General features: G+C 53.8%; 1 protein-coding gene across 1 annotated transcript; it reads right to left on the reverse strand.

Annotated features, from left to right (window-relative positions):
• Nucleotides 1–313: 313 nt before the first annotated feature.
• On the reverse strand, nt 314–27512 carry SLC15A4 (solute carrier family 15 member 4). Its single transcript, XM_047093212.1, has 8 exons — nt 26973–27512; nt 20568–20863; nt 16231–16399; nt 15779–15856; nt 15207–15375; nt 7081–7236; nt 5843–6001; nt 314–1277 (listed from the first exon to the last, which is right to left on the reverse strand). Exons 1-8 carry the CDS (start codon nt 27495–27497, stop codon nt 1129–1131), a joined length of 1701 nt encoding a protein of 566 aa, XP_046949168.1. The 5' UTR covers nt 27498–27512; the 3' UTR covers nt 314–1128.
• Nucleotides 27513–27663: the final 151 nt, after the last annotated feature.

The raw sequence follows: 27663 nt of genomic DNA on the forward strand, positions 1-27663 counted from the left end.
AAAACCCACAAAACCCATTAAAACAGTGAGGGGGTTTTGTGTTCGTGTTTTGTTTTCCCTGAATCTGCAATCTGCATATTTCTCCGAATATGCAAAGCAGGATTAGGAGATGCCATCTTGGAAGAATCGAAGAGCTGTGACGGGAACGGGTATTTTACTGTGACTTTTGTCACCTCGTGACTCAGGAGACGACAGTGTACGAATCCCCGCGGCCTCCGATGCGAGTAAGCGAAGGCCGTGCACAAACCACGCAAAGAAGTAGTTAGTGGGTCCCACGTTTCAGGGGCTTTTTATAATAAGGTTACGCCAGAGATACAGCAACAAAGAAAGAGTAGTTTATTTAACAAAATTAGAACCCTCACAGCCACTTTAAACAACGACACAGACCGCCCAACGGTTCAAGCACGCTTGGGACATTTAACACTGCCGGCGGCCTTGAATCTCGAGTTCCGCTCGGAGTGAGGCTCCCCGACCGTCTCGGTGACCAGTCTTCGCCCTCGACGGCGCCCAGAATGGGATGACACGTCAGGACAGACGACGCAAGGCTCACACCCCCTCAGGGCGCCTGCTTGCCTGAGACGGGTCACATGGCCTTCGATGTTTCTCGACGCACGTTCTTTCGTGAGAAAACAATCATCAACGGTTTAAAAGTAAGTTTCTGAAGCCGCGGATAAAACACATTCGCCACGGAAGAACCCAGCACTGGCGAGCTCGGCGGCTTACGAGCGAAACCGCGGACGTGACCTTCGCACCAAGTCCTTGCGGCACCTGCCCACGTTCTTGTCTCCCGAAAAGCCCTCCCGTTCAAGGTTGAGCGGACGCTTCTCAAGCACAGGGAAACAAAGCGAGAGGATACGGTCTACGGGCAGGAGGCCACAGCGTCTGCTACCAGTGCCAGGATGCGGACCAGACACGCGGTCTCGGGCCCTGGTCGGCTCCGCCGCGGGTCCCCGTCCGCGGGGCTCGGCTTCTGCCCCCGGAGGGAAACCACGGAAAGGCACTTACCCAGCTCATCTGGGAGAAGGGAAGGGAAGAAGGGGCCGCCCCTGCACCGCGACCACGAGTCCCCAGGTCCGGCCGGCGCGGTGCACGGCCCCCCTCCGTCCTGTGGACGCGGCCTCGGGGCCGTCAGGTCCTCCTGCCGGCGGGTGCACCGATGGCCCGGGACCGCTGACGGTCGTACCTCACAGACACGACGAGGAACAGCAGGAGGGTGGCTCCCTGGATAGCAGCCAGGAGGAAGAAGTAATAGTTCAGATGGCAGCCGTTAATGTTCCCTGGGGAAGACGAGAGAGGCGTGTGAGCTGCGCTTGGGTACTTCCGAAGGTTTCATCTATCACCTTCGGTCCCGAGCAAGGTCAGGGTGATTTTCACCTGCAGCTGTTAAGAAATAAGCGGCTAAAAGTCAAAGAGCCCCGTGTCTCCGAAACTCAAGATACACAGCGCTCTGAAGCTGGCTGCGTGTCTCCACCATGGGTGGGGTGGGGGGTCCCTGGCGTGACCCCTGCTCCTCAAACGTCTCACCCTGGAAGACAAAGGAGGAGGACCAGGGGGCTGCAGTGACACAACCTGTTTCTGTCCACACCCCCAGGGGAATCCGGGCGGTGGGCCGAAGAGAAGCGTGCGACAAGGCGAGTGACGGGAGTGCCGACTGGACGCAGCAGAGAAAGTCTTTTTTTTACTTCAAGTTGCTCCCGCCCGGAAAGAGCGGGGAAGTGAATGAACAAAGGACCCCCTGCGTCCCTGCCCACACCCCTCTCCCGACCCGAAGCAGATACGAGGCCGCACCCCGCTGCGTCCCTGCCCCCGGAAGCAGATACGTGACCACAGGGTGTTGCCTTCCAGTCTTTTCCTGCAGCGCTTGCCCCTCAAGGTCCATGGTCGTGTCCCCCCGCCAACGGCTGGCCTAGCGCAGAGCCGCCGTCCTGCGGAACAGCAGGAAGGCGACTAAAGAGAGACCATCTCCACGCGGAGTCCTGCGGGTGGTGTTCCCTGCAACTCGGGTCTCGAATCTGGACGTTTCTCAACACCGCACGCAACACCAGAACGCAGCCTGGACGCCGCGGCCAGTTAGGGCTCAGGATTTACCGCATGGTTCGGTAGCTCAGGGACACCGAACTCACTCCAGAGCGCGTGTGCCCTTCACAAGCCAGAGTGCACGGTGACATACACTCTACGTACCACAGGAAGACAGAAGTGTGTCTTTAAATGTCTTCCCGCAAATGTGCAGGTCTCAGCATCCTCAAGGTGATACAGGAGCGAACTTGACCCCCAGTACCTAACATACCAAATGCTCAACTCGGCCCCAAGCACTAAGCGCGGCATTTCCCATGCAATATTCCTTTTAGTTCCCAATAAATCCCGAGGAGGCGGAAGAGGTTCCAGCCGCAGACCGTGGAGCTCAACCAACAAAGGTCAAATGCAAATGGCCTGACAATCTGGGCTGTTTCCTCATCTGCAGAAGGGGGCCCACGAGACCTCGCGGGCAGCGTCATCATTTGGAGGAAACGAGCAGGTAATGGCCCTGACACAGTGCCCAGCCCACCCGTCTGCCACCGTCCTGTCCTCAGTCTCCAGGTGGGTCCAGGACCATCCACCCCACGGACTGGCGGTCTCTCCACGGGAGAAGCGAGTGTTTAAAGCACCGCTGACCCAACCGCTCAGCACGGAGAAGCAGGAGGGACGCGTGGACAACATACAGCGATGTTTCTACACAAACATCCACGCACAACACGTTGCCCTGGGCTCCCTACATGGACTGACCCTGTCACCACGGCCCAAAGGCGTCCCACCCCTTCCGCCATCTGTCACCTACTGAAAACGCTCCCTGACACAACTCTCGACAGATGAGCAAACACTGTACTTGGTCCCACAGCAGCTCTGACTTCTTACGAAACGGGGGCTTTGTTCCTCTGAAGGGCTTTGTGAAGCTGGCTTATCCTGGTACATCCCTCTGTCTGAACATATACTCATCTGCACCAACGTTTCCGGAAGCCTGTATTGATAAACGCAGCTAACAATACATCGAATGTACGTTTGTACGCGTGCTCACACACTTCTAGAGAACTCTCGTGCACACAGGCTGCGGGAGACCATGATCTCGCACGCGGGCTGGTTTGGGAAGGGATGTGGGGACACCTGAGCTTCGGCAGGCCACCTCTCAGCAGACAGGCAAGAACAGCGCTTGAGCCCTCACGGCGGGCCAGGCTCCATTCGGGCACTGGGAGAGAGCCGCACGCCCTTGGTGGAGCCCAGGGTCTGTGGCCACCACCGTGGTGTCAGCATTCAGCGCTAAGGGACGAGGTCGTTGTCAGGACACCGGTGACGTCCCTCTGCCGGCCGATTTTGAAACACGCATCTCCCCAAAGTGAAGAGCCATTTACAACTTCGAAGCTTAGAGCAGGCACGCGCAGGGACTACACGCTGCGTTCCCTGGCAGGTCGGCCTGTGGGGGTGACAGAGGGCATTCAGAGATGGCGTCACCCCGTAGAAGCAATCGCCCCGTGCTTTCTTGGGCCTCTTTACCAACTGCAGGACGATGCACATACGGACAAACTCTGGGAGGTTGTACTTGGGAGGACAGACGCTTGGGCCACGGAGAACTGACCTTACACATGCCCCAGACACATGCGTGAGAACCAGCATTTGACTCACGACAGCCTCCAACTGGAAACCTCGCTAGCACCCAGCAGGAGAGAACAGGTAAGTGAACTGGACAGACCCTTCCCCCGGCTACTCCTCAAATAATAAAGAACCAGCCACGGGAGGATCCACACACGAGAGCGTGGAAGGGAGCGGCCACAGCAGAGCGCAGAACAATGGGGGTCCACGGTGCCGGACATCACAGCGCTCCACGCCTAGCGGGGTGGGAAGCGGGCTGGCCGCAGGGAAGCCTCCCGAAACGTCCTGCATTCTGATCTGGGTGGAAAACGTCTCAAACTGTGCACTTCAGACTGGTGCACCTCGCCGTATGAATCACTCTGGGCCCGATGAGGATGAAAACCAAGCACGCCCGCGGAACAGGCAGGGAAGGAAGGAGGGGGAAGGGTGGGGGCTCTCCCTTCACACCGCAGTCCTGTGACTGCAGGGGAAGCCACTTCTGGGCCAATCATGACACGCTAAGCCAGCCCTAATGCTGCTTCAGCAGCAGCCTGAACACAGAAGCTGAAGGGAAGGAGTGGAACAGCAGAGAGCCAGGAACAGCACGGACGGAGCCCAGGATTACACCCGGGCTATTAAAACCAGGTTTGATTTTGGAGGGCGGCTACCGTGAGCCATTCTCTGCCCAAATCCCCAGGTGGGAGGGAGCAGAGAGGGAGCTGCCTGGACCACTGCACAGTTCCTACATCTGCGGCCTCGCCTCGCCTTGCCTCGCCACCCAGGCTGCAGGGGCCGCAAGCACAGCTCACCAAAACTCTCCTCACTGGCGTGGCAGTAAGGAGCGGGGAGCGGCGTGGGGCCGTCCCAGGCTACACGCTCTGAAAACAACACCAACAGACAAGACCCGGTCCAAGCCTGTGCGTGTGCCATGTGCGAGGACTGGAGACGAGCCTCGCAGGGCAGGGCTGGAAGCGACCCTGTCAGAAATAAGGGGTGAACCGTAGTAAAGTCTGAGATACTCAATTAGTGACCAAATACTAAATTAGCCCAGAAGGGATCAAATCTCTGGGAAGCAATGAGATTGACCAAAACCAATCAATCCTTCAGGGTATGCTGAAAACTAAGAGAAAGACATAGAATCCACATTGAGGAATCACAGAGACCTGGTCTCTGCAGCAGGGCTCTCTCTGAAGGAGGGCTGTCCTGCGTGCACAAGAACAGATCACGGTCACCAGGACCCATGAGATTTCTCGGATGCCGTGTGCACCTGCTGTCCCTCCAGGGGCCCCGCGTGCAGAAACCAAGTCCTAGACCTGCCCGCTCTCTTCAGGACGACCGGGTCTGTGCCTGCCATGGAGACGCTCCAGCAGCTGGAATGCACTGCAGCCCACACCCCAGGGCCCACGCTGACGGCCTAGGTTTCTGGACGTCACATTGGGACTCCACAGGCTTACACTCACCCCTTAGGATGGGAATTTAACTCAGCGCAGGGCTTTTGGAATTCTGTAATTTCTGGAAAAGTCCCCACGCTTTCCTCAGAGTTTTAAGGGGATTTAAGACCTGAAGGTGGCTAAGAGTGCTGACCTGAGTTAATGCTGCAAGATTACATAAGAATGTAATGAAGTAATAAAGTTGTTTTCAGAGGCAAAACGGTAACATAAAAAGAAAGAAACTTCCTTCATCTCCTGCGTCCATTTAAAAGCCACCATAAATCTGGAAACAGCAAAACTCTGGTCTTTTTTGAGTGACTCTGTTTAGCACCCAAGATGCCACCTACTGGTATGAGCTGTAAAATCCCATTATGACAGGTCACAAGGAAAGAAAAACAACTATTTACCTACCTGTTTTTTTAATATCAGAAAATGTAAAGCTACTGTCAGGAAAAGAAAGCAAAATACAAACCAAGATTCAATAAAGGGAATTATGTGCTAGAGCGTTTATCTGCCTCACGAAGATTGTGGTCTGCAAGGGGGTCCAAGACGTCTCCGGAAGGCAGCAGCCCCAGAGACTGGCCCCTGGGGCAGATAGAGGCTCACAGGGGCCTCGGGAAACTGGTCAGGATGAAGGAGATCAGGTGTTGGGGGGGGGGGGGCGGCTCACGCCAATCCAGGAACTGCACACGGCCACCCCCGGGCAGCCCACCTCCCCTAACGTGACCTTGGCGCTCAGACGCCTGGTCTGCCGTCGCGTAAGCACCGGGTTCTGCCAGTGGCCGTTTTCAAACCGCCGGCGGGGCCCTCACCGAAGTCTGTGTGGTTGCTCATCCAGCCGATGGCTCTGATGGACACCAGCTCCAACAGTCCAGAGCCCACGAACGAGCCGACGCCAGAGAAGAAGAAGAAGAAGCCCATGATGGCGCTCTGCATGGACTTGGGGGCCGCCGAGTAGGCAAACTCTAGACCTGTAAAAACAAGGGGGTTGCTTCTGTGAGAGGCGTGGGCTGACGGTGCCCTGCCTCAAACGGCAGGGTGAGCACGGGCCCCACGTGGGGACTCAGCTCCCTGCCCTACTCTGAGGACCGTAGTTAACACAAGGTCAAGAGGTCAGGGGCCCCTTCTCTTCACCATGACAGTCCTTCCAGTCACGGGGCAAAATGTCAAGTCCTTGCTTTCAAACTGAAGGTAACATCTGACTTCTCAGTGCTTGGATTTCGGGATGGATCCGTATGGAAAGGAAGACGTTAAAGAATCAAACTTCTATATTTTCAACCGAGAGGGGTCTGAAAACAATGTACGTACACTAAAATGGGATTCTGTGTTAAGACTTCTATCTTAACGGCAATATATCTTAAAATAATTTCAACAGAGACACCTATAAGTTCCGGTTTTTATAATAACTAGATGTGGAGATGTGCAGTGTAGACAACGGTTTGATTTATATCTTTCACAGATCGTGAGCCAATTCTGCGGCAGTCACTGAGAGGTGAGGAGGGGGAACCACCGCCCACATCCCCCCACAACACACCCAGCTCTGTCGATAATTTTCTCGCCCTCCCCCTCCCTCCCAGAAGCCGGACACGGGCCTGCACACAACACACTCGTCCACACCCCACAGAACCTCACTCCCAGGACAAGAGAGGCTCGTGCAGACACGTTTAGCAATCAGGTTTGCCTCCTTCACGAAGCCGACCCAGCACACCCAGACACCCAGAGCTCTGGCAGCGGCCCACGGCCGGGGGCCTGGGGGCCGCAGGGTAACCGCAGAGCTGTGCTCAGGAAGTGCCTGACCCGGGACTTCCTCCTTCCCCACAGCAGGGGACAAATGCATGGGAATGTCTTTGGGAAGCCTGCTTTTATACCCAGGAAGGAAGGAGAACCTCACTTCTACAGGATTACCATACTTACCAACTCACATTCTGAACCATAGCTGTTGCCAGGAGATACAGAGGCAATCTGCTGTCCCTGCGTCACCCCCTCAACACAGGGACACGGCCTCCTGCCTTCAAACCAGACCCCAACCCCGACCTCAGAGAAGCCTCACCTGATATACTTGCAAAGATCTCACTGACGCCAATCAGCACGTACTGTGGGACCTGCCACCATATGGGCAGGTCGGCAGCATAATACACGACTCTTCCAATGGTCTGATTAATGGTTTTCTCTTTAACAAGGTCCAGCCTTTTGCTTTCCAAAATTCCTGGAATTAAGTAGGAAATAAGTAGGTTAATAGAACCTCTATTCGTTAACATTTGCAATTAAACTAAAAAACTACAGGTCTGTTACGATTATTGATTATTTTGAAAATCACACGAAGGAACAAGGCCCAGGGACACAGCTTTCCCCGGAGGTCCCCAATCTAGAGAACCTCCCGGCTCCCAGCTTCCTAGTTACTCAAACTCTGATCGAACCATACACAACTCATGTGGGCTTTTCACAGCGCCTCACACAGGAGACTCAACACGTGGGGTTTAATCCTCAAACGTCCGGATGGCTCACCTGTACCCCTTCTGTTTCTAACAGGAGGAGCCAGGCCACGCTAAATAGCGCTGTGACAGACTAAGAATGCGTCCGCTTGTCAGAAGGCAGCGAGGCTGGAGACGTTTCCTCGTCCTGGTACCCGACTTGGGCTGCTGTGCTGACTTATCATCGTTACTCCTGCAACCTGCTACTGACAGTGACGCCAGGTTCCTTGTGACCCCAGCGAGCAGACCGCCTTCAGCGGCCCTGTGACCCCGCTCAGCTACTGGTCTTTCGTCAAGTGCAACAAAGAGACACTGGAAAACAAGCAGGAGTACAGACAGCCACTCCCTGTAACACGCATGCACGCACACGCGCGCGCACGCACACACACACACACACACACACACACACACACACACACACACGGAGTGAGGCTTACAAAGAACAGCCGTAGCACCAAGTTCTTAGGTGGAAGAGGCCACCACTTTTGTTTCTAAAGAACTCTGTGAATAAAATCATGGACCCTAGCCTTTGAAAAGCACGCCAACGCGTACGTATTTAAAACCAGAGAGTGGGGAGGGTCCAGGCTACCAGTGAGGGGGTGGAAGACACATTCTGGAAGCTGTCCCCAAGCTATGTGTCCAGTGAAACGTCCAGAGAGAGAACGCGTGGAAGGAGCAAGGGAAGGGGACGCCTCCGGCTCACTGCCATCAGAGACACCTGCGTCCCTTCCCTGGCCGCGTGTCCAGGGGACCCCAGCCCCCACACCACGTCCTCTCACGGGACATGCAGGTGCAGAGCCGTCTGGCTAGCGCTCCCGCCTGCTGGGGACAGGGCATCTGAGGCGTGCGGTGCCTTATCCACAAGTGACAGCTGTCCTACAGCAGGGCTGCGGGCAGCAGCGTTAGCCCGGCTGGAGCATCTTCCAACCACGGGACAGAGTGTGACCCGCTTCCTGTGGGTTGGCCGAGGCTCCCCTCAGACTGCCAGGTCACGGCACCGGCCACCAGCGTGCAGCTGGGTCTGCAGGGAAGGACCCTTCCAACCAGTCCTGGGGGTGAAAACTGAAGCGGGAAAAAACTCTCTTCTTCACAGGGAAGGCCGCACAGTTAAGGGGACGTGTGTGCGTGAGTGTCTGGGGGCAGGGACACCAGCAGGGACATCAGAGGAGAGATGTGACGCGCCGTGGGACAAGACCTCTGTGGTCTCAGCAAGACAACACGGACAAGACACAGACTGCGGGAGAGGAGGCCGGGACAAGGGGCAGTGGCCAGGGGGACCCAGGTGACAGGCCCGGGAGGGGACATGAGAAAACAGATGAGGGTGCTCCTGTGGGGGCCGCGGGGCCAACCCCACAGCAGACAAGAGGACGCTGCCAGTGGGGGCTGGGGGGCTCCACCAACGACAGAGGCCTGGGCACAGGCCGTCATCAGTGTTAACGGTGGGAAATAACGAGGAAGCACAGACCTAACGGGAAGGAACGTGCTGGAACCGCCAGTGTGGCAAACTCTTCAGTGGAGGACGTGACTCTGCACAGGTCCAGACGAGCACCCACGGCGGGGGCCGGATGAGGGCCACTGCCCAGGGTGAGGGGAAGGACCAGCCACGACACAGCCGGCAGGCAGGAGTGAGGGGAGAGGAGACGCCCAACAACATGGCAGAAGAAAGATTTGAGAAACACACACCTGGAGTAACAAATGGGCGCCATTTACGGCGTGTTCCTTGAGCCAACGGGCAGCCCTGTGCTCGCGGCTTCAGACACAATGGCATCTGTGATTCACAGAACTGGACAGAATCCCCTCCAAGCTCTCTAACCACGAGCAGCGCTAAGTCTGCCCCCCCCCCCAGCCGTGCCCAGGTCTCAGGGGCCCCACGTGCTCTGCCTCGCTACCAAAGGACCATCCTCCCTTGGTGACGCAGTCAACCCCTGGAGAAGCGCGAGAACAGCATCATCAGCTCGAAACACAGGGACGACCAGACACACACCCCTCCCGGTCCTTGACACAACGAGTAGACAAAAAGTAAGGCTTCGCGTGGGGCAAGGGCTGCAATCTGGAGACCCACAGGCAAGGCCTGGGCACCATCGACGAGACACACAGCTCAGGACTCACTGAACGGAGGGGCCACAAAGGTCAGTGCTCGGGCGGCAGTGCGGGAGGCCCACACAGAGTTTCAGGGAGGGTCTGGGCAGGATGCACAGACTACCGCATTCCTGGACCGCACGCTCATCCGTGTGGCCCCAGGCCCCTTGAAGGCACTGAGTTTAGGGCCCCTGCTCTAAAGCATCTGATGAACACAGCTGATGGCACAACAGAGGAACCATCGTATTCAGCACCCAACAGACGTCTTAGGAAGTGCTACCAGGACAAGAGAGGAGGGCCCGAAGTCCCCAGTGCGGGAGTCATAAAGCCATGATCTCTCCCAAATCCACAATAAAAGTAGGTGTCCTTAACCTACGGTTAAACATCAATACCATGGGAACAATTCTCTGAAATTACTCTTGGGTCATACAGGAAATACAATCCCATTTCCACACCCTTAGAAAACAACAGACATTACAACAAATCCAAGCACAGGAAACCTGACAAAGCAGCAGCGACAGGCAAATTCATACCATTCCGCGGTTTTCACTGTTAAACAGGAAAGAGTGAGTGAAAGTAAGTGAAGGATCTAACGCACAAGAGAGAGAAACAGAACCCGAGGTAATAGAAACGCGTCCCTTAATTGTTCTGTTACTAGAAAACACGGAGAAAGCAAAATTGATAAATTCAAGAGATGTGTCTACGGAACAATATAAAACACATACAGTTCTGGCCAACCTAATTTGAAGAAGAAAGAGCACAGAATACACGAAACTGTAAATGAGGAAGGAGGCCCAGCAGGCTTATTTAGAAGACTATATTTATCTCCAGCCTAGAACTCAGTAAAATGAACGGCTTACTTGGGACATTAGAGAAAAAAAAAGCTTAAGGGATTGCGGAGAAAACACCACCTGCACAAAACTGAGATGGGGTGAAAAAGTCACCCCACGTCTCCGCAGAGTGAGGGGCTCACAGAATTGTCCAGGCAAAGACCTGGACTCCCAGGGAGGAGACGATCACCGTCCCCTGTGGAAATATTCTCCTGCGCACAGGGCCGAGGGGTGCTTCCGGGAGGCCAGGCAAGGTCAACCGCGGTGGGGGCGAGCGGGCGTCAACAGGACAGCAGACTCCAAGCAGTCGAGGCCAGCACCCTCCCACCCTCTCAACACACAGGTGTTTCAGAAATGCAGGAACGAACATCAGGAAGTTAACAGAAATAAAAAACATGAACATCCCAGGGCGTGGGGGCGGGGGGCACACACGTAACCCTCTTGGAAACCAAAACATGGTACCTGAGGAAAAGCCAACTTTCATTTCTGCCAACGATACTCAGTAAACGTGAAACACAGCTTACAAATTTGGCATCGTCGTGAGTGTGTATCTCAAACTCAAGTTCTAAGCTTCCCGCTGAGCCGCCCAGTGGACGCCCCCTACCAGCCTGGCAGGAAGCCCAGCCAACACCGCCCAACAGACACAGGGAGGGAGGGTCACCGCGAAGGCAGGAAAAGAAACCATGTGATCTGAAGGCAACACGTGACCATTTGAGAAGAATTCACTGAAACTCAGGATTTAAAAAACCTCCGTGTGAGCAAGCGGAAATACCTCGTGCAGCGAGGAACAAGCCTAACAGGACCTAAAGTGAAGGCATGTTTAAAACTGCAAGACTCCGGGGTGCCTGGGGGGCTCAGTCGGTCGAGTGTCCGACTTTTCTCAGGTCGTGATCTCGCGGTTCGTGAGTTTGGGCCCCGCGTCGGGCTCCGCGCTCACAGCTGGGAGCCTGGAGCCTGCTTCGGATTCTGGGTCTCCCTCTCTCTCTGCTCCTCGAGGCCCTGCTTGCTCTCTGTCTCTGTCTCTCTCAAAAATAATAATAATAATAAAAAAAAGAAACCTGCAAGATACCGTAAATAAAGTTAACGGAAAATGATTCAATTGGAAAGAATATGCCTAAGATGAAAGTCTGGATTTCCACATCAGGATGAACAGGAGAGCCCAGTAGAAAACGCCACAGAGCATACACGGTACACAAATATCAGGGCGGGTTATTTGGGGGAAAATCACCACCACCGCCACCATACGCACTGAAGTGAAGACATAGTGTGTTTAAGCCCTTCAGGTAAGAGACTTACAGAAAAGGTGCTCAGTACGGACAGGGGTGCTGATGGAACGGAGCGGGCAGCGAGCCACGAGCAGGCACGTGGACGGACAGGCGTGTGCGCACAGACTGGAATCCGCCAGCGTGTGCAGCAAGAGAGGCTGGCTTAAAAAACGACAGGACATTCAACAACGGAATATCCTGTAGTTGTTAAAAGCCATAACTTAAGTGTGTAGCCGCCACAGAAAAACGGTATGTGTAGAGTAAACAAGGAGAGTAGATTATAAATGTGGCTGGCTCGTTTCGTTTCTATTTATTAAAACAAACAAACAAACAATTTACCTGTAACAGAAAAAGTTCTAGGAAGACATGATGTGGTGGTCACTGGATGGTGAGGTTCTGGATGCACTGAGGTCGCCCCTGCTTCCTCTGTGTGTCTGTAATGACCACGATTGACTAGGTGACACTAATTTCTAAAGACCCGCTGTGGACCAGGGGTTCTTAACTAATGAAGGCTATAGCCCAAAAAAGGCTCTCAGCTGGTTCTGCCCCAATTTCAGGATGCTCTCGGGCCCTGAAGTCTGCGCAAGGACCCCTGCCCACACCCGCGGGACAGAGTCCCACGACACAGTCACGAGGGACAGAGGGGCCGGCAGGCGGATGGAGGGCACCATCAGCCCGGGACAATGGCAGAGCCACTCACCACCTTCCCGGAAGAGAATTCTGTCAGGTTATCAAAAGCCTTCAAAGGGTGCCATGATTACGCTTCTGAGTATTTGGAAAGGAAAGAAATTCCACCATAGCGGTGACCATGGCAGTGAAAACAAGAGCCCTGACACCCAACACTAGAGAACTGTACGTGAGCGTCGGACACGGGAGGATCTTCATGATACTTCAGGGCTTTGTAAAGCGCGTGACAAAGGAAACGAAACACGCCTACCACACAGCACACAGATAATTTTGCCCAGGCACCTGCAAAGTGGTAATTGCAGATTTCCTTAGGCGGTGGAATGATGTGTCCTTAAATGTGTGTGTGTGTGTGTGTGTGTGTGTGTGTGTGTGTGTGCACGTGCGTGTGCAATGGCTCATCTGTATTTTGGGGGTTTTCTCCTTACATGTAACATGCATAGCTTTTATTATACTCTGTGGTTTTTCTGACGCTTCTGTTTTCTCATCAGGCTCAAATCAGCTTGCACAACAGGATTTCACGTTTGCAAAATCACAAAGGAGGTGCATGTGCACAGACACACAAAGGAGATCAGGCCAGTTCACACCATCCCAGGAGAGAGGCTCTCTAGGGAAATTACAGCTGGTTTTTATTTTCTTCTCTATGCTTCCAAGATTTCCTCTCTTCCCGTGAGCACGTATCGCTTCAGTAATTTAAGAACACACACACAATTTTTAAGAAGAAAAGGAAATCTAACCAACGAACACACTTCCTTTTTTCTTATGCACACTTGAGAAAACCCCTCGGGCCTGCCTGATTCTTCTCATCTCAGGGACGCTAAAGAAAACACTATTACCAGCAGGCATGGTACTAAATGGAAGCTATTGATTGGTTACGGGAGAAGGTAGTAAGGTCAAAGGCAAAACAGTTTCCTTTCGATCGAAATTTTGGTTTGCTACGATAGTTTCAGTCTCTACTCAAAATGTATTAATGTTCCAATTAAGTAATACTCGCCAGAGCTGGCAGTGACGCTGTGTGAAGCTCGGGCCCCTGTTTACGATGCAGTTAATAAACTGCTGGACTCAAGCACAAGACATTTAAAACCTCTGAACCAGTGACATCGAGGCCCCTCCCCAATATCCGGCCACCAAGCACAGAAGAAAGCCTTTTCAAGCCTATTAAGAATAAGCATAGCGGGTGTGTTCCGTTTCTGAGAAATCAATTCCTACGCGGAGTCTCAGGGCCGTTTGGCCACACGAGCGCCCCGCAGGGCGCGAGCAGCCACTCAGGGCACGGCCTGTCCGCCCCACTGGCGCTGGTGACGGGTGGAACCGCCAGGCCGACCGGGCACTCTCAGCGGTCACCGTCTGCCTGCTGCCTCCCACACGGTCACGTACAGAGACCTCCGGAATGCCCTCCCCGGTTCTCAGGGTGTCCCCCAGAAGCTGTCCAGCCGGAAATCAGACCAAAGCATAAGACGGTATTAAAGGAGCCCGAATTTAGAATCTGCTAGGAAATGCCTGAAAACCGAGGACACTGCCCTGCCCAGAGGGACAGAACAAGCTGCCTTCCCCAGCACGTGACCAGCGTGGCCATGGTACAGAGAGGGCTCCCCGATGCAGGGACAGAGGGGGGCTGCCCAGGCCAAAGCTGAGCCCACAGCAGGTGCTCAGGGGAGGCGGGACACACAGACACCAACTCCAGGTGGCTCTGTTACTCCAGACGGCCCCGACGATCTCTGATCCTGCTCAATGAGACCTGCAATTAGAGCCCCACTGTAATTTAGTTTTTATTTGCTTTTGCTTATTTCCCTATGTGCCCCAGGACTGGAAGGGAAACAGAATTATAAAGAAAGCACACAGTAAAAACTTCATTCAGACACAACCTCACTTTAATTATCTATTTGATCAAGAGAAAACGTAATTGTCTTCTAAAATGTCCCGGTCGCTGCAATATAGATCTCTTAAGCCTAGGGACTCATTTCTTTAAATCTATTAAGTACTATATCAATATGTTCACTCTGGGGACAGTGCAGGGAGGCTGCTAGAAAACACTGCCGGAGAATATTAAATTCCGTCTCGGCAGGGCTTCACGTTAAATTCCTCCTAACACCGGGTGATATATAGTTGGTTCAAGAACATCAGCTTTTCTGTTCTCGTTATGTAACTACTCTATCTTACGATTCCATAATTTTCAAATATTGATGAAGGAAGAACTCCAGAGCAAGTTGAGGAAGTCAGTGATACCTCAGTTTCATCAGCAGAAGATATTCCAATCTATGGTTCAGAAGAGAAGAATCACGAAAACACGAGGGAGGCCCCAACGGAAAACTCCCCCCTCAGGGCTGGGATACTTGAGGCATCAGCTCTCAACCGTTTCTTTCTAGGGGGTGCAGGCTGGTCACGAACCTGTGTCTGATAAAACCTTTCTTGTCACGAAATGCACAATTTTACATAAAAACGCAAAGGGTCCGGGGCAGACTAAAGCCGACTAGTGGACCTAACGTTAAGAACTAAGGGTTGAGAATCCCCATCTTTGAGAATTACATCAACATTCATCCATTCGGCAATCGACAGTTGTCCAAAATCTCAATCAGCAGGAAGACAACAAGCATCCTTTGATCCAAGCCAAAAGTCACCTTCCAGAGTACGTGGTTTTGACTCTAGAAGGAAAATGGCGGAGCCGCGGGAAGAACGTCTTACACGTCACATAACGGAAACTAGAAAACAAACACCACCCACGTTCACAATATTCTATTTTCTGGTGCACACGCGGCAGGACCGGGGGCCGGTCACCGTGCTTGGAGTCACCCACGGCTGCCGAAGCCGGTTTCGGGCTCTCCGAACGAGACATAGACGCCATCTCACCTGCAGCGAAAGCAGAGCACATCACAAAGAACATTCCAACGGCAATCCTTTTTAGGGATGATGGGAGTAGGCCATTTCTTCGCAGAATGGGATCAACCAGTTTATCCTTCAAGGGAATTAACAGCAGGATGAGAACTGCGTCGAACATGGTCAGCCAGGCCGCCGGGAACTGGAAACACACAGACAAGGTTAGTTCTTGGGAGGAACACGCAACCACATAACTAATGTCCAACGGGGACAACTGTCTTTCCAGAACAATCCACTCCTACCAAGTGGAACTGCCTAAGGAAAAAGTTCAGGTTCAAGACACTAGAACTGAAAAAGACCTCTTTCTAAATGCCTCTGCGTCTGCCCTTCTGTGCTTTAAGGGGGGCAAGTGCGGTGAGGATGCTGGTTTAGTGACGTTAGTCAACAATCGGTAAGCAACTCAGCCGACCAAGACCCGTCTCTAAAATGAGCAGAAGCCGCTTCCAGCAAGAATGCTCCTGGTTCCCGCAAGGGCCTGCAGGAGGACCCCGTGTGTCACACAAGCTCCAGGGAGACAATTTCCACATCGCCCCCGTTGTTCTCACCGTGTGAGGAGTGGCCGTGAGGCTGGAAATTGCCGGAATCTTCAGGTGAAGACTCTGCAGAACATACGTTGTCTGCATCTGGGTGAGAAAGCGGTACGGTTGGTGTGCGAAGGCTCGAGCACGCGCCCGCCCCCACCCCGCTCTGGGAGCAGACGCGCAATGCTCAGTTTGCAAACAGCCCGGTTATTTGGTCCCCACACGCGTCGTCTGCAGAGAACTTCGAGAAAGAAGGAACAGAGAAATGAGACTCAAAGGGGGGCCTGGAAAACCAGGAGTGCAGCCGCTCCTGGCTCCTCTTGTCGAAGGGTTTTCACGACCCTGAACTAGGCGGAAGGGACTCCGGCACCGACAGTGGGACGCCAAGACCCCGGAGACTTGCAGTGAGGGCCACCGAGGCACCCGGAAGCTTCAGGGACGGGCCGGGGGAGGGGGGAGCCCCTGGCGGCACTCACTTGGAAGTACACGGTCCAGTAGGGTATCAAAGCCAAGAAGACGGGGACGATCTTCACAAGGGCCTTCACGTCGTCCACCATGTCTTCCGTAAACGGCCCTCCGCGAGACCTCTTACATGAATCAAACAGACTGTGTTTAGAAGGGTGCTGAAGGGCTCCAACGCCTTCACTTTGGGAGACAAAATGAAGGAGTTAGTTTTCTTCCACCCCCGGAAATGGGCTGTCTGGCAACAATTTCAGTCTGGAGGCAGGGAGGCAGCTGGCTGTACTGATGTGCCTTCCTTCAGCCCCTCGCTTACTGACTCACGCCGGACGCGGTTCCTACACCAGCGGCCGCACCGCACGGAGGCGGCCGCGGCGGGCACCGGGTCTCGTCTGGCCTCCAGCTCCGCTCACCCACACCAAGGAGGGCCCACAGCTGCCTCTGCTCCGGCTGCCACCCCAGCTATGTCGCTGCACCAGCGTTTAGGAAAAAAAGCTGCGCGGGATGGTGTGGATTCTGAATCGCGCTGCTTTTCAAACGCGAAGACCTCGCGACCATAATACTGAGGTTGTTAACAAAGCCGTTTACTTAAACGCAGCCACCGACGCGGCCGTGAGGAAGGGATCTGTTCCGGGGGGGAGGCTGGGGGCGTGACGGTAACACGACGAGGTCACCTGGCAGCAGGGGGCACTGAGTGCCTGCCCGATAACCTTGACCACGAGCCAGGACCACCAAGACACTCCTGCTGGCCCCACTGCAGAGGAGGCAGCCGGGCCGAAAGGGTAAGGACCCCCTGCTGCGGTGACAAAGCCGGGGGCCAGGACGCCACCCGTCCACTCTCTGGCCACAGGCCTCACCCTTACGCTCAGGCCTTTGGGCCCTGGCTTGGGCACTAGCAACAGAGCTCGCCCGCTTACTCTAGGCCACTGTCACTAGTCAGAAGATGGGCAGGTCCCAGCGGGCAGCCCTCAAACTCTCCAGCGGATATGGTTGCTCCTAGGTCCTTAGGAGTGAAACAGAAAAATTTGTTTTGACGACCAACTACTTTCTAAAGCCAGAACCACCAGGACATAATTAATTATCTTCCAATTCTGCAACTCGAATATAAACGGCTTTCTAGTTGTCTGCTTTGTACCTTAAACTATCCAACTTAAGTTACCACTATTTTAAATCATTTTTGTCTTGGGGCGCCTGGGTGGCGCAGTCGGTTAAGCGTCCGACTTCAGCCAGGTCACGATCTCACGGTCCGGGAGTTCGAGCCCCGCGTCAGGCTCTGGGCTGATGGCTCGGAGCCTGGAGCCTGTTTCCGATTCTGTGTCTCCCTCTCTCTCTGCCCCTCCCCCGTTCATGCTCTGTCTCTCTCTGTCCCAAAAATGAATAAACGTTGAAAAAAAAATTAAAAAAAAAAAAAATCATTTTTGTCTCATGATTGTTTTTTTATAACGTTGACATTTCTTAACCTGAACGTTCAAGGGGGGGCAAAAAACTGAAAACTAACTTAATATTTTAGCTATGTTTTGGACAGGAAAGGTAGGTTCCGTTCAACAAACATTTACTGAGCGCCTGCATGTCTGGGTCCATTCTAGCTGGGAGCCAGGGTCACAGAGATGGCACCCGAGCCGCACGCAGCTTATCTAGTAGGGAAAAGAATCGGGAAAACCACGCTCAGGGACAAATGCTAAATTCCCAAGATAGTATCAGACTCTTTTGAAAATATTCACTAAGCTTCTCCAATTTTATTTTTTGGCCAGAAGATGTCCAGTCCTAGGTACCTATTACAGACACGGTCGGTGATTTACCACATCATCTACCCATGTGTTTCTCTAAAATCCTGTCAGTGTCGAAGGACAAACCCATTTTTACACATCGAATCATTCCCATGTTACCGGTCACACAACTTGCATTACCAACTGTTCTGAATACCGCTAAGTCAAATGCACCTAACGCTTTCCCTAACTCACGCATGTTGTTAGCGTGTTATTGTGCAACACACAAGGGTCCGACAGGAAGCCACAGACACGAATGCCCTGGAACACAGACAGAACCCAGAAAGGGCCCCAGTGTCACGAGGCCGGTGCTCCCCCAGAACTGTCTGCAGAGGCTGCTGTGCGCGCGCAGGCGCGTTCTCCCAGGAAGAGGGTCTAGTGACTCTCAGATTCTCAACCCAAGGTGTGCGTCTCAGAAAAGGATTAGAACTATCCCCACTCAGCCTGACGAGCGCATACACATCAATCTTCTCACGTGACATCGACATGGAGTCATCTCCAAAACACAGACCAGCCCAGACCAAAAAGAACCTGGAGCCACCAGAGCAGATCAGCACCCCGGCAAAACCCCAGGTGAGGCTGCTCATCCCCCTCCCGGCCACGCGGTTCACGGTAACCGGGCTCTCAGCACGGGCCAGGCCACGCTATCAGCCATGCACACGCCAGCTTCTCAGGCTCCACGACGACCCTGCAAGATGAGCCCCTGTCCCCTGTACGAAGAGGGAATGCGGGCGTGGCAAGGCCATTAGCCTGCCCAAGGTCACAGAGCCCGGACCCGTGCGTCAGGAGAACACAGCTTGAGAACTGCCGGGTCCACCAGCTTCTCTGCCACACAGTCCTTTCGACCTTAACTGTGCCAGTCGCCCAAAACCGAACCCACAGGGAAGTCAGATTCTGAAGTAAGAGTCCAGACCTTTTTCATCATGCCATTTGTGCAGGTCACCCCAGAACGTCCATGAGGCATGTCTACCAGGTACCACACGCACCGACACCCCAAGCCTTCAAGAGGATGGGTCTGCTCACGAGTACTCGACCCAAGGACCGAACGCGTGGGATGAGAGCCCCTGCTTGCGCCTGATGAAGGCAAGGCCGAGGCACAGCTCCAGGAAGACGGCACCGCCACCATGTGCGGTCAGGAATTAGGGGTCTGGGCGCCGCACGGACCCGTCAGAATCCCCGGACGGGCGGGGAGAGCTGAGGGGCCACGGCAGCCCCGGGCGGAGGGGCAGGGCCACGAGAGCTATTTTGGAACAGCTTCAAACCCACCGCATGCGACGAAATACCACACGTTCGTATGGCTCAGGGCACCAGCCACGAGAAGGTGGGTGTGGGGGTTGGCGCACGGAACCTTCCAGAGTTCAGTGCCACCCAGCAAGGAGTGTGCCGCACAAAGCCCTGTGTGGCTGAGGGGTCGGCCTCTGGCTCAGGGACCGCCCGCCCACCCATCAGGAGTGCCTATCAGAATTCTCCTTGAGGGGGTCCACTACCAAGGGTCCCGGAGACTTTTAGGGGTGACAAATATTCTAGATCCTATGTCGAATGAGGCCGTCCTAACTCCAGAACCACACAGTATGAGGGGTGCACTGTACTACAGGTAGATCACGCTTCAATAATAAACCCCGCAACTGCTGAGCTCTCTTCTTGGGCTAAGTTCCGGACTTTTCTGTATTAATATGCATCGAGGGTGACCTACCATCTGTCCCAGCTTGCCCGGGACTTCCCCAGGACGTGGGACTTCCAGCGCTAAAAAACTGCAGGACGTGGGACTTTCAGCACTAAAATTGGGAAGTCCCATGCAGAGGGGACGATGCAGTTCCCCTACTGCCTCTCAAAATTCTGCTCTTGTGTCGTCCTGTCCCAGAGCAGCCGCAGGGACCAGTGGATGACGGGGCCCACACTGACCCACTCAGCAGCCGATTCAGAAGACAGACACAACAGCTTACTGTTTCGGAAGTAGAAGTTAGTGATTGCTGGATGTTTCATTCAAATGAATTCCAAAGCTTTTTAAAGCCAAAAGGGAAACACAGGGAGTATGTATAACGTCTTTTCTCTACTCTCTGCCAATGTCTATCTCTGTCACTTTTACAGAAGTAAGAGGTCCATCCGAACCAGTGGTGACAGGAAACTCAGGGTGGAAGTTAAACACTAAAAGCATGAGTCCCGGAATCAGGCTGCCGGTCTGCCTGGAAGATGGAGACGGCAGGGGCGCCTGGGTGGCTCAGTCCGTTAAGCGTCCGACTCAGGCTCAGGTCATGATCTCGCGGTCCGTGAGTTCGAGGCCCGCGTCGGGCTCTGTGCTGACAGCTCGGAGCCTGGAGCCTACTTTGGATTCTGTGTCTCCCTCTCTCTCTGCCCCTCCCCTGCTTGTACTCTGTCTCTGACTCTCAAAAATGAATAAACGTTACAAAAATAAAAATAAGAGAATAAACGTTAAAAAAAATGGAGACGGCAGCGCCTTACAACGTCCTCGCGTGCGCGTGAGACACTGAAGCCGCCAGCCCAGAGCCCTGCACACGGTAATGTGCGTCAGACACAAACCAGTATTGTATCCACAGCGCTGGGAGCGTCGTGTCTCAGCCGGCACTCACCCACTGTGACCGTGCTCTCCGATCCGCTTCTGGGGACGGCACGAATACGCCAGTATCCTGAACACATGCGTGAAGGCACTGCCATCGGGCGGCTTGGTGATGAAGACGCTCTGGCCACAGAGGAAGACCAGGAAAGCCACCCCGATGCAGACCGCTGGGATGAGGTAGCCGGTCACGAAGCCCACGTTCTGCTGAATGTAGGCAATGCCTCCCAGCGAAATGATTGCTCCCAGATTAATGCTCCAATAAAACCAATTAAAAAATCTTCTTGTGGCTTCTGGACCTCGGTCTTTAACCTAAAACAACGGGGAGGAAACAGACTTTAAAACGTGATCATCCTCAAGGAAGAGAAACCTGTGTAAGTGACTACGGTCACCATCACTGTGGCAGCTTATAAGAAACGCAGCCCCACCGAACGGTGCCTACAGATACATTCGGGGCGCCTGACAGAGGAGCACCCCGTAACTTTAATTACTGCACTTTCTGGGGGTGCTTCTCTTAATCATGCTGAAATCCAAGAAATCCAAGAGAGTTTCTCAAAGTTCTGGCTGGGACCACCTGCTCTGGAAACACTGGAATGCTCCCTACAAGTGCCCATTCACAAGACTCGCATTCCAGACCCGCCCAGTCACCATCTTGGGGGTTGGGGCCCAGGAATCGGCATTTTAAACATTTTTCCAGGCGACCTGTAGTCACAGGTAAGTTTTAGAACCACCGTTGTACAACTCCACACCTTGGTAAATCTGGGGCAAAAAGGAAATCCCAGACTGAACCTAAAAGTACATGCTGTTTGCAGGTTAGGAAGGCAATCCAGGGAATCGGGAGATTCTGATAAGGGAGAGACTCCTGGGAGGCTCACGAACCCCTCATCTCCTGAACTCGGACATGAGCCCCAGGTCACACTCTGGGAAGACCATATAATGGGCCCCACAGTGCTGCTGACGTTCCACATGGGGACAGGCCCCTCACACCTTCCCACCTTACCTTGATTTCCACATCCACACGGACACCTTGTCTACACCAGCCAGTGATCTCACACAGTTTTTATTACCTTTCCTAAATATTTGTTAACGTTAATTCATTTTTGAGAGACCAAGAAAGACAGAGTGCAAGCAGGAGTGGGTCAGAGAGAGAGAGGGAGACACAGAATCCGAAGCAGGCTCCAGGCTCCCACCTGTCAGCACAGAGCCCAACACAGGGCCTGAACTCACGAGCCGTGAGATTATGACCTGAGCCAAAGTCGGACGCTTAACCAACTGAGCCACCCAGGCACCCCATCTCACACAATTTTTAAGTAAGCTTCCTAGCTGTGGTTCATGCTGGATTGCATACAAGGACTGCCCTAGGAGCCTCTGTTGTCTCCTCCTTAAGTTATGAAAAGACTAATTTCTGTTCCAGTAACAGACCTGGTTTGTTCCACAGGGCAGAGGCCACACTACCCAAGAACACAGAAGGTTCTCAATGGGGGCCCAGACCACCAAGCACCAGATACAAAAAAGCACCTTGGTAGCAGTCATATAACCTGATGTGATATTTTCACCTCTATGCTTTAAGTACAGACAGGAAATAGCCAAATCTGTGACTGCAAAGAAAAAACATATTCTAATCCGAAATGATTAAGGACGCCTACTGTCCTGGCAAGAAACCTGCTTCAAGTAATTACATGGGAACCACCACCCCAAACTGAAAATCTGAGTTTTAAATAACCCGCACGTCGTCAGGAGCTTCAACTTGTCCCCCACCCCCGTCAGAAGCGGACAGAGGTCCTAGACCAAAGGCCGGCATGAACGCAGGCTGAAGGATTTATCCTGAGAATTTCTCGTATTCCAAGACAGTTCTTCTGTATCAGTAAACTGGACACGAGTGTCCACCCTATCCCAGACACAGACCGCAGGAAACACCAATTGTAAGCAGAGAAATGGTTACAGAGAAAACACAACGAAGGATAGAAATAGCATGAGAGGTGGTAGGGGTGGGGGGCGGCCAGCCTAGGGGGGAAGAGAACCATGCAATTAATGCAGACAGCGTTCGTATCAGTTCAAGCACGTCGGGCCCTTTTCGTCACCTACGGCAGCACCGCACACATCGTCCTGTGTGAACCTGGCAGTGAACCTGTTCGAACTTCCAAGTGTACTTCACCAGTGTTACTTTAAAAAAATTTTTTTTTTACATTTATTTATTTTTGGAGAGACTGAGACAGAGCTTGAGCAGGGGAGGGGCAGAGAGAGAGGGAGACACAGAATCCAAAGCAGGCTCCAGGCTCTGAGCTGTCAGCACGGAGCCCGACGCGGGGCTCGAGCTCACAAGCCGTGAGATCAGGACCTGAGCTGAAGTGACCTGAGCTGAAGTCGGACGCCCAACCAACCGAGCCACCCAGGCGCCCCAGCCAATGTTACTTTAGAAATCTAAGCCTGTTACTAAGGCCCTAAATAACCACATACCAGTGTTGTTTTTTTTTTTTTTTTTTTTTTTCCACAAATGGGAAGCTGGCTCCTGTAAGCTGCAAATCACATGCTTCTGTGCCCTGAGTTGGCAAGCCTACAGCCAGCCACATCACATCGTCATCTGCTCCGGGGCTCATGCCCTTCCCCACCGCGGGTAAACAAGTTTCTCATGTGACCGGTCCAAAGGAGTTACGGCAGTCAATTCAGAAAAGTCCAGCGAAAAGAACAGAACCATGTACAGTAAGTCAAACAGCTGGCAGATTTGGAAAAATTCCTTAAAATGCACAAGACTGCAACTTTTTCCCCCGCCAGGAAAAAAAAAAAAAAGTATCATTTCCTCTCTTTATCTGTAAAGTAAGTTTTTCTTCTTTCAGTTCACTATTTGAAAGGACGGTTGCGACCTCTGAAAAAGGTTAAACACTGGGGAGAAATAAGGGGCTGGCAGGACTTCCATCGAAACGGATCGCCTTGGAGTCCTCAGTGGCCCATCCGCTGTCTCAGGGCCGCAGAGGCCCCTCAAAGCTACACTGCCGGACCCCACTCATCTCTCGCTCAGAATGCTCCCTCGAGACCCTGCTGGGGGGTGGGAGGGGAAGGGGACAGTGATAGAGAAGCTTACATTACCTTAAGAACACAGGCAGACGTCCTGGACACAAGAAGAGCCGGGAGGGGACGAGCAACCCACCCTGGAGAGCAGCCCGACCGACCGGCTTCACGCCCAGACCTCCCTCCACCCGGCAGTCAGCACCCGGCACGGAGCGAGCCTGTTGCAGAACAGCAGCAACGCTTTCCTTCTGAATGCTTTTCTCCTGATACAGTCCGCATACGAAACAATTCCCCATTTGGAAACGTCCATCTCGGTGGTTGGTGGCCTACCCGCACTTGAGCAACCACGGCCACCATCCAATTCCACATGCCATCACGCCACCAAGACACTGTTCCTTTTCAGGCACCTCCCACCCTGTCGCCACCGGCCCCCAGCTACCGCTGTTCTGGGAGTCTTCTTGGGCTGTCCTTTGTGGGCATCTGCGTAGAAACGGAACAGAAAGGACACGTCGCGTCTCACGTCTGGATCTTTCGCTTGACACAGTGTTGTCAACATCCATCACGTCATAGCGCCCATCAGCGCATCATTTCCACAGCTGGGTGATATTCCATTGCACGGAGGGACCACATCCACCTTATCTGTGCATTGGTTCAAGGACCCCTCACCATTTTACTGAAACGTTTTAATCTTACAGAAAAGCTGAAGGAACAGTAAAACATACGCTTTGTGTCCCCTTCACTTAGATCCTTAGTTCTCTTTTTCTGCACCTGTAAATGACATACTCTCCAGGCTGAATGATTTAAAAATAAGTTGCAGCAGGGTGGCAGTTCACCCCACATGAATCCTCAAACAAAGCCATTCTTCTACATGACCACAGACCATTATCGCACTAAGAAACTTAACGTCGGGGCACCTGCGTGGCTCAGTCGGTTAAATGTCCGACTTCGGCTCAGGTCTTGATCTCATGGTTTGCGAGTTCGACCCCCACCTCGGGCTCCACGCTGACAGCTCAGAGCCCTCATCGGATTCTGTGTCTCCCCTCCCTCCCTCACTCGCACTCTGTCTCTCTCTCAAAAATAAACATTAAAAAAATTAAAAAGAAACAATGTCAATGCGATTGTATCTAATATGTGGTCTATGATCCAAGTACCCCAACTGCCCCCCAAAATGGCTTAAAAAACACCGAGGATCCCATCATGACACACACAATGCATTTGGTTCTCAAGTGTAACGTCCTTGAATCTAGAGTGGTCAGTCCTATTCTTTTCAGCATTGGGTCATATTTGAAGAGATTAGGCCAGTCATCTGGTCGAAGAGAGCACTTTTTTTTTTAAACGTCCATGTGATTAAGCATGGAGGGTTCCTTCTTTGTCATGCATTCTAAATAACCTTTACAAGACCATTCACTCCTTATGAATGTTAATTGCTAGTCTATTATCCACTGGGAAGAACTGACTTTTAAGTCAGACAGCCTGGGCCCAAACCCAGCTCCCACTCCTCTGCTATGGTTCTGCGCAGGCCAAACGTTCTCAGCCTGTTTCTAGGAAGACAGGTAACTCCAGTACATAGATCGTCAAGAGGCTCAGATCAGGCAGCGTAACAAGAACAGTGAGGGCCATGGCAGGGGATCACGTGGCTGTGCGGCCCATGCTGTGCCTTCACTGACGGCCCCCAAGCCCCAAAGCCACAAGCCGGGCCTCGAGACCCAACTCTGCACGCTTTGCGTTTCTGCCGCAGAATGCCCACGACCCTGGCTTGACCACTTGCTACGACGAAAAGAAACTATCCTTTGTCCATCCACCTCCTTACTGGAAAGGAGATTCAATGACTTCACGTACGCAAAGCACGTTTCACGGGGCAGAGAAGGAAGCCTTCAGGACGTCAGGCATCCATCATTCCCAACATCATTAGAAGGTGCCACCTTCCTGTAATGGGTGGCCTGACACAGGTACGCTTACAGCTCAGGTTCAAAGGACAGGCTCTCCCATCCTGGCTCAGTCATGTGCTGGCTGTGTGACTTTGGGCCAAAGATTTTTAACCTCCCCAGCCTCAGTTTTCTCATCTGTGAAATGAGCACGACAACAGGGGCGGTGTCACATGGACGCATACACTCCCTGGCATAAGGGCCTGGGGCAGAGCAAGCCCTCGGTAAAAATCACATGGTTATTCAGCACAAAAACCTACGCGTCGTCTTTCCTGTTGCTCACAGATGACCCGCCAGCAATTCCTGCCCACTCCACCTCGACCTATCCTGAATCCACTCTGCCCACCCGAGTCCACATCCCCGTCTCTAATCCGGCCAGCGTCATCTGTCTCTACCTGGTCCACGTGTGGGCACCACTTCCAGACGTCACAAACTTTTTCTGGGAAGGGGCAGAGCGTAAATATCTTAGGTTTTACGAGACCTCCGGTCTCTGTTACGACTCCACAATCTTGCGACTGCATCGTGAAAGCAGCCACACCACAGCTACCGTGTGACCAGCCAACAGGTAGGGCTGTTCCAATAAAGCTTTTTGTACAGAGACTGAAATGTTAAGTTTCACAGAATTTTCACTTGTCACAAAACACTCTTTTCTTTCCCCCCCTACCACTTAAAAACTTAAGAACCGTTCTTATTCTTAGCTTGTGGGCCCTCCCAAAAAAGGAAATAGACCAGCTTTGGCTGTCAGGTCACAGCTGCCAGGCACACCTGCTCTAGAGGCCCCCCTTGCAGAAACACACATCCGATCATGTTATTTCCTCACTCAAACCCCACAATGGCTTCCTACTGTGTTCTATTTCTTTTAGTTTTATTTATTTAAATAATCTCTGCTCCCAACGTGGGGCTTGAACTCACAACCCCAAGATCAAGAGTCTCACACTCCTCCAACTGAGCCAGCAAAGCACCCCTCAAAGTTTTTTAAAAACTTCCCAGGACATGGCCCCTTCTTACCACCTCTCTCCTCACTTCTGTTTCGGGTTTTGTTTTTTTTAATGTATGTGGCATACAACCTTACCTAATTCTGAGTGTGCACAATATGTGCTGACTTAATACATCTCATTTAAGTGTTGCAGCATGACTGTCACTTTAACAGCTAGGGCAACAAGGGCATCCCCTCTCTTGCTGGCCCCAGGCCCTTTGCACCTGTTGTTGGCTTGTCCCCTAAAGCTCTTCTGACAGCTGCTACCTTTGATAGCCTTCAAGACTCCACTCCCGGAAAGGAAGTGACCTCCACCTACAGCCACCTGGCCATCACTCCCAAGAGGCCCCTTCCCAGAAGGGAAGGCCGCTCCATGTGTGGGCCCCCTGGCCATCCCCTAGGAGTGCTCACCCCTCCCCAGGGCGCATCGCGGCCAGTCCCTCGGGCCCAGGCTGCCCGCGGCCCAGCCCCGGCGCACATCTGGGCGCACCTGGCGCGCCCGCGCGGCGCTCACCTGGTCGGCGCCGAAGGGCGTGACGTTGGCCTTGACGGCGCCCACGCCCAGGCCGACGAGCGCCAGCGCGGTCAGCGCGGCGGGCGCGCAGTAGCGGGCGGGCGCGTCCGGGCAGGGCGGCGCCGAGCAGTTGCGGACGCGCGTGGGGCGCGGGGCCCCGCAGAAGGCGGGGCGCGTGGCGGGCGCCGCCAGCAGCGGGAAGGCCAGCATGCCCAGCAGGTAGAGCGCCAGGCTGAGCAGGATGGCGCGCGCGCGGCCGAGCTGCGCGTCGGCCAGCCAGCCGCCGAACGGCGACACCAGGTAGGCGAGGCCCATGAAGAGCAGCAGCGCCTGGCTGGCCTGCGCGCCCTCCCAGCCGAACGGCTCGCCGTTCAGGAACAGCACCAGGTTGGCCGTGACGCCGTAGAAGGCGGCGCGCTCCAGCAGCTCCGTCAGCAGCACGGCCGCGCACGCCGCGCGCCGGCCCTCGAACGCCTCCCGCCGCGCGCCCAGCAGCGGCGCCCGCTCGCCGCCCGAGCCCTCCATGCGCTCGCCGCCCCGCGTCCCGGCCAACGCGCAGCAGCCGCCGTGCAGCCGCCGCCGCCGCCCTTCTCGCGAGACCCACCCAGCCGCGCCTCGGCCCGCCCCCCCGGAGCCCCCATTGGTCGCTGCCGCTACCTGGCTTCTCGCGAGACCCGCCCCTCGGCGCCCC

The sequence above is a fragment of the Lynx rufus genome, unplaced genomic scaffold (genome assembly GCF_022079265.1).
Source record: "Lynx rufus isolate CCGP_SWC_20201006 ecotype Redwood Valley unplaced genomic scaffold, mLynRuf1.p SCAF_33, whole genome shotgun sequence".
In the NCBI taxonomy this organism is placed as follows: Eukaryota; Metazoa; Chordata; class Mammalia; order Carnivora; family Felidae; genus Lynx; species Lynx rufus.

Coding starts and splice junctions, on each gene's coding strand:
- SLC15A4 (XM_047093212.1), bottom strand. CDS start 27,497: ATGGAGGGCTCGGGCGGCGAGCGGGCGCCGCTGCTGGGCGCGCGGCGG. Junction 15,376..15,778: donor TCACGGCCACTCCTCACACG/GTGAGAACAACG, acceptor GTGTGTTTCCAG/TTCCCGGCGGCCTGGCTGAC. Junction 7,237..15,206: donor GTGCTCTGCTTTCGCTGCAG/GTGAGATGGCGT, acceptor ACTTAATTCCAG/GAATTTTGGAAAGCAAAAGG.